The sequence below is a fragment of the Emys orbicularis genome, chromosome 12, assembly GCF_028017835.1.
Source record: "Emys orbicularis isolate rEmyOrb1 chromosome 12, rEmyOrb1.hap1, whole genome shotgun sequence".
NCBI lineage: Eukaryota > Metazoa > Chordata > Testudines > Emydidae > Emys > Emys orbicularis.
Genome location: NC_088694.1, coordinates 49,992,710 through 49,999,759, shown reverse-complemented (window position 1 = coordinate 49,999,759; position 7,050 = coordinate 49,992,710). Strand labels below are relative to the sequence as shown.

General features: G+C 62.7%; 1 protein-coding gene across 1 annotated transcript; it reads left to right on the top strand.

Annotated features, from left to right (window-relative positions):
• Positions 1-2,210: 2,210 nt before the first annotated feature.
• On the top strand, positions 2,211-4,329 carry REM2 (RRAD and GEM like GTPase 2). The gene is given in 5 exon segments (XM_065414564.1): positions 2,211-2,333; positions 2,335-2,458; positions 2,690-2,763; positions 3,258-3,465; positions 4,055-4,329. Coding segments are annotated over 5 exon segments (804 nt in total).
• Positions 4,330-7,050: the final 2,721 nt, after the last annotated feature.

The window sequence follows — 7,050 nt, the reverse complement described above, 5'->3', positions numbered from 1 at the left end:
CTATCCCCATCCACCCCCTCTATCTATCTATCTATCCCCAGACACCCCCTCTATCTATCTATCTATCCCCATCCACCACCACATCTATCTATCTATCCCCAGACACCCCCTCTATCTATCTATCTATCTATCTATCTATCTATCCCCAGACACCCCCTCTATCTATCTATCTATCTATCTATCTATCTATCCCCATCCACCCCCTCTATCTATCTATCCCCATCCTCCCCCTCTATCTATCTATCCATCCCCAGACACCCCCTCTATCTATCTATCCCCAGACACCCCCTCTATCTATCTATCTCCGTACACCCCCTCTATCTATCTATCTATCTATCCCCAGACACCCCCTCTATCTATCTATCTATCTATCTATCTATCCCCAGACACCCCCTCTATCGATCTATCCCCATCCACCCCCTCTATCGATCTATCGATCTATCTATCTATGCACACCAAAGATAGATAGATCGATAGAGGGTGGGTGGATGGGGATAGATAGATAGATAGATAGATAGATAGATAGATAGATAGATAAAGGGGGTGGATGGGGATAGATAGAGGGGTGTATGAGGATAGATGGGTGGAGGTGGGGGGATGGGTAGAGACGGGTGAGTGGGGGAGGCTGGATTCTCTCTCTGTAATTAGCGGCTCACTCTCATTAGCTGCTAAGTTGGAAATTAGTCAATTAGTCACGGTCGGGAAAATGCCAGGGAGGATCAATTACCGCCTGGGGGGTGGGGGGGGGGGCGAGTCTCCCAGCGAGGCTGGTGCCTGAGCGCCCCCCCCCCGGCTGGATTGGGGGGGCTGCAGACTGTTGCGGGGGGTCCCGAAAATTCACCAACAGGGCTAGTTCTGCCCTCCAAGGGCCTACTCACACCAGCCAGTCCCCATGCCCCTCCCCCCCCCCCCCGGCAGCCAGAGACCCGCCAGCCCCATCTATTCCCCCATACACCCCCATAGCCAGTCCCCATGCCCCCCCAGCAGCCAGCGACCCCCCCAGCCCCATCTATCCCCTCACCCCCCATACACCCCCATAACCAGTCCCCATGCCCCCCCCCCCGGCAGCCAGCGACTCCACCCAGCCCCATCTATCCCCCCATACACCCCCATAGCCAATCCCCATGCCCCCCCGGCAGTCAGGGACTCCCCTCGCCCCATCGGTCCCCCCTCCCCCATACACCCCCATAGCCAGTCCCCATGCCCCCCCGGCAGCCAGCGACCCCCCCAGCCCCATCTATCCCCCCATACACCCTCCCATCCAGTCCCCATGCCGCCGCCCGCCCCCCCCCCGCAACCAGCGACTCCCCCAGCCCCATTGGTCCCCCCAGCCCCATAGCCAGTCCCCATGCCCCCCCCCCGGCAGCCAGGGACTCCCCCAGCCTCATCGGTCCCCCCCTCCCCCATACACCCCCATAGCCAGTCCTCATGCCCCCCCCCGGCAGCCAGGGACTCCCCCCGCCCCATCGGTCCCCCACCCCCATAGCCAGTCCCCATGTTCCCCCACCCCGACACCCCGCATCAGCCGGCCATCGCCCCCCTCCCAGCTCCCTGCCCCCCGAGTGCGGCGGCCCCCAAGGGCGCCAGGGCTTTTGCTGGGGGGCATGGGCGGGGGGGGGTCTCCTGCCCCCCTCACGCGTGACCTCACGGGGGCGGGGCGTCCCCCTGGCGGGCGGGCGGGCGGGCGGGGGGGGGGGGGTTTAAAGGGAGCCGCTTCCCGGCCGGCTCCGGAGAGACGCGAGCGCGGGGGACGGAGGCAGCGGCAGGAACCAGCCCCGGGACCCCCGGACCGGCCCTGACCGGGCAGCAGGTGGGGGTGCGGAGGGGAGGGAAGGAGATTGGGGGCGGGGGGATGGAGCGAGAGATGGGGTGTGGGCGGGAACCGATGGGGCTTGGCGTGCTGGGGGCAGGGGTTGGGTGCTGGGGCGATGGGAGGGGTGCTGTGGAGTGGGGGCATTCGGGTGCTGGGTTGGGTGCTGGGGGAGGGGCTTGGGGGACGGAGGGTGCTGTGGAGTGGGAGGATTGGGGTGCTGGGGAGGGGGAGGGAAGGTGCTGGGAGTTCTGGGGGAAGGGGTTGGGTGCTGGGGGAGGGGGACGGGGGTGCGGGGGGGGAGGTGCTGGGGGAGGGGAGTTATTGTACTTATTTCACCTCCCCTCTCGCCTGTGTCTCCCGCTCCCTCTGCCCCCCCAGCTCTGCCCCCAGCCCCCCCATGGCGTTGCCCCCCCTGGGGGGGCTCCGGGGGCCCCGCCGGGGCAGCCTGCCCCTGCCCCCCAAGCACCAGCTGCGGCGGGAGGCAGCGGTGGAGGAGCCGGACTCGCCCCCCGAGTCGCCGGGGGGGGTCGCCGGGGGGGCCCTACCGGGTGGTGCTGGCAGGCGAGAGCGGCGTGGGGAAGACGGCGCTGGCCGGCATCTTCGGGGGGCTGCCGGACGGAGCCCCCCGCGAGGACGAGCACCCCGGTGAGTGCCTTGGGAGAGGGGGGATGGGGGGTCGGAAGCGGGTGCAGGAGGGGGTGGGGGGCTGGTGGGGGGAAGAGGCGGGAACTGGGGTCCCCCTGGTTCGTTTGGGTCCCCTGCCCCAGGGACGCTGTCCTGTCTCAGGGTAGTGGGGGCCCCTGGCTGTAAGGAGGGGGCCCACGGCTCTGGGGAACTGGCGCCCCCCGCCCAATTGTGGTACCCCCCCCCCCCCAGCGGACACGTACGAGCGCCGCCTGTCGGTGGACGAGGAGCTCACCACCTTGATCCTCTACGACATCTGGGACCAGGTGAGACCGGGAGGGGGACGGGGGGTGCACGCAAATGTATGCAAATGAGTTAATTGCCTGCAGCATGGCCTGGCTTTGGAGGCCAGGGGGCGGATGCATGCAAATTGAGCCTCAGAGCCAGTGGCTTTGTTAATTAGATGCAGAGCTGTGCACGTGATGCATGGAGTTGGAGGCTCTGCATGTACATTTATGCAAATGATGCAGAGAAGTGGGGTGCGTGGAAGGCATGCAAATACATGTAAATATATGTAAATTAATGCAAGTGTGCGCAGGTTGGACCTATGCAGGCCAATACATGCGGCTCATTGGAGGGAATTGATAACATGCAAATTCATGCAGATGTATGCAAATTAACGCATGAGGCTGGAGGGTGCATGACATGAACTAGCCAATAACATGCTGGCTGGGGGAAGCGGGGCCCCACTTAATGCATGCAGATCTATGCAGATCTCCGGGGTGCTGACGGGGGGTTCTGGGGGCACCTCTCCCCCCAGGGCGAGGCGGGCGGCTGGCTGCAGGAGTCATGTCTGCAGACGGGCGACGCCTTCCTGCTCGTCTTCTCGGTGACCGACCGGCGCAGCTTCAGCCGCGTCCCCCAGACCCTGCTGCGCTTGCGGGAGGGGAGCCCCCACCCCGACCCCCCCGTCATCCTGGTGGGCAACAAGAGTGACCTGGCACGCTCCCGAGAGGTATCGCTGGAGGGTGAGTGACCCCAGAGGACCCCTGAACTGCCCTGACCCCCCATCGCCCGGGGGCCCCCCTAAACCTCCCAGAGATCTGCCCTGACCCCCACATGCCGCAGGGGGCCCCTTAAAGCACCCTGAGCCCATCCCCCAGGGGGCCCCCTAAACCACCCTGAGACCTGCCCTGACACCCCCATCCCCCAGGGGGCCCCCTAAACTACCCTAAACCCATCCCCCAGCAGGCCCCCAAACACCTGTCTGATCCTCCGTAGCCCCTAAACTGCCCTGATCCCCCCTGGCCCCTCCAAACTGCCATCACACCTGTCCCCACCCTGACCAGCTCCTGAGCCCCCAACCTGACCCCGCTACCTGATGCCCCCAAACCTCCTATGCTCCCCCCAAACACCCTGAACCCCTGCCCCTCACTGCCCCAATCCCTAGGGACCCCCCAATCTACCCCCAGTCCATAGAACCCCCCTTAACCTGCCCCCAACCTCCCTGCCCGCTCCCGATTCCCCCTCAGCCCCACTGAACCCCCTCAGCCCCAGGACAGGGAGGGGGGCGGCTGGGCACAGGTCGCTAATGTGGCCTCTTGGCCCCGCCCCCAGAGGGCCGCAGTCTGGCCGTGATGCTGAGCTGCAAACACATCGAGACGTCGGCCGCGCTGCACCACAACACGCGGGAGCTGTTCGAGGGGGCCGTGCGCCAGATCCGCCTGCGCCGGCACCGGCCGGCTGGGGACGGGGGCCCGGGCCCAGGCCCGGGCGGGCGCCGAGAGAGTCTCACCAAGAAAGCCAAGCGCTTCCTCTCCAGCCTGGTCCCACGCAACGGCCGGTTCTTCAAGCAACGCTCCAAGTCCTGCAACGACCTCTCCGTGCTGTGAATCGGCCCTTTAAGAGGCAGTCTCCCCCACCCGCCAGCAGCCGGACTTCTAAAAGCCGCTCCTGGGCGGAGACTCCCACAATCCCCCTGGCTTCGCACCTCTCCGGCCTCCGCTTTGCCAGCTGGGTGAGACTTAATTTTTGTCCTCCGTAGCTGCACGCATCACCTTTAAGACGACCTTAAAGGCGCTGTGTTTAGTTGGACAATCGGGGACGTACTGCACCAGAGGTTTTTTTGTTTGCCGTAGCCACGCACTTTTCCCCTGTAAGAAGGTGTTGAAGGAGCTGTGGCAATGGGACATGCCAGGAAGCCTTTGCGCTGGATTTTGTTTGCCGTAGTTGTGTGCGTCGCCTTTAAGAGGGACTTAACAGCGCCAAATCATTGGAGAGGCCTGGCCGCCTTTGGGCTGGGTTTATTTGTGTCTCTCACCTTTAAGAGGGTCTTAAATCTCAGCAAGAGTTTTTAAGGTACCACCTCCAAGCGGAATTTGTTGTTTGCCCTCCATGTTTGCACACTTCACCTTTAAGGGGGTATTAAAGGCCTCCTCCAAGCCAAAGCCTGTTTTATTTGTCCGCCACACTTCTGCCCCTCACCTTTAAGAGGGGCTTAAAGATGCCAGGTTGGAACTCTTTGAACAGGCGGCTAATGGATGGCTTTACACTGGATTTAATATTTGACCTCTGCAATTGTGTGCTGCACCTTTAAGAAGCTTTTAAAGGCATGGACTTTAATCGAGCCTTATTATTTGTCCTCCACATTCCTTGAATCCACCGACCTGAGAATGTTATACTGAGACACCAGCTGGCTTTGTCTTGGACTCAGTATTTACCCTCCACACCTGTGCACCTCACCTTTAAGAGACTCTTAAAGTCACCAACTGGGGAACGAGTTAATCAGCTACTTCAGCGCCTTGTCCTGGAAGCTTTATTTCTTTATTTACTGTCCTCCAGATTTGTGCACTTTTCCTTGCGCGAGCTCTTAAAGGTACTGACCTTCCAGTCCTTCACATTTGTGCCCCTCACCTTTACGACGCTCCGTGGGAGCCGGCGGCCGAGGTCAGACGTGAAAAACTTCCTACTGGCATGTTAAAGGCACGACTCAGGTCACATTTTCTTTGGCTAGCTTTTTTCCTGGAAGAATGGATATTTGCCCTCCCGCTCTGTGATAGGCATCTTTAAAAAGCTCTTAAAGACACAGAGCTGGGGACCTTTCACTCAAACATGCGGAGTGAACTACTTTGTAAACCTCCCATTTAAGAGACTCTAAAAGGCATCAACTTGGGGCACCCTCCCCCACAAGACATTGTGATTTGTCCATGTGGACCTCCCCTTTAAGAACAGCTCAAAAGACACCAACTGGACAACCTGCCCTAGCAGCCCGCCCCTTTAAGAGAGAGACTCTTAAAGGGATAGGCGGATTCTCCCCTCTGGGTCTCTGCTTTAATTTCCTGGGGACCCCCCCACCTCAGCTGGGCACCCCCCCTTGCCCCCTGCTGAGCCTCTGGGGAATGGAGGCCATTTTGGGGGCATGGCCTCCTGCTCTCAATTAAAGCCCTTTTCTACCACAAGCTGGGAGCTGCATCGTTATTGGGGGGAGCGGAAGGGTGGAGGATCCCAGGTTATGCTCCTTGCGGTAGCTCTGGGGGTGAACAGGATGAATGGGGAGGACCCCCCCCCCAAACTCCCTGTCCCCCGGGTGCCATGGGCTCCCGCCCAACTCCAGGGATGTCCAAATACCCCCCCCCCCAATGCTTTCCCCAACAGCCCTCCCCCCCCCGGACTCTTCCCCTACCCCAGGCCCCTCACCCCCCCTGCTCCTAGCACCATCCCAGCTCCTCCCTCACCATCACATGGGGAGATGGGGGCCACAAAGCTCAGCCCCCACCACTAGGACGGGGGAGAGAGACAATGACAAAGAGAAAGAACTGCATCCCATTGCCATGGAAACTGCATGGTGGTGCAGCAGAGGTTGCCGTGGAGATGGGTAATGTTACCAAAGCAACAGAGCCCTGGCTTGGGGGGTGTCTATGGCCTCTCCCAGCCGGGGGTGCTGGTATTTATAGCCTGCCCCCCCGGGCACCGGCCTGTGGGGGCAGCAGGTGACTCAGACGGACGTGGGCACAGCCCAGAAACCGCCAGAGCTAAATCTGGAGCCGCCCGTGCCCCGGCCTGGGGGGGTGGGGGGGCGGCAGGACTGGGCCACCCAGGGGCTGCAGGTCAGGAGAGACATCAGCCTCCCTCCCCACCCCCCGCTCTACCGGTGCCCCTCCTAGCCCAGCCTCCCCCCCCGCTAGCTCTACCGGTGCCCCTCACTCCCGACCCGCAGCCCCCTCCTAGCCCAGCCTCCCCCCCCCCCAGCTCTACCGGTGCCCCTCACTCCCGACCCGCAGCCCCCTCCTAGCCCAGCCTCCCCCCCCGCCAGCTCTACCGGTGCCCCTCACTCCCGACCCGCAGCCCCCTCCTAGCCCAGCCGGTGCCCCTCACTCCCGACCCACAGCCCCCTCCTAGCCCAGCCTCCCCCCCCCCCACCTCTGCCGGTGCCCCTCACTCCCGACCTGCAGCCCCCTCCTAGCCCAGCCGGTGCCCCTCACTCCCGACCCGCAGCCCCCTCCTAGCCCAGCCATGCCCCCACCCTGCCCCTCACTCCCGACCCGCAGCCCCCTCCTAGCCCAGCCTCCCCCCCCGCCAGCTCTACCGGTGCCCCTCACTCCCGACCCGCAGCC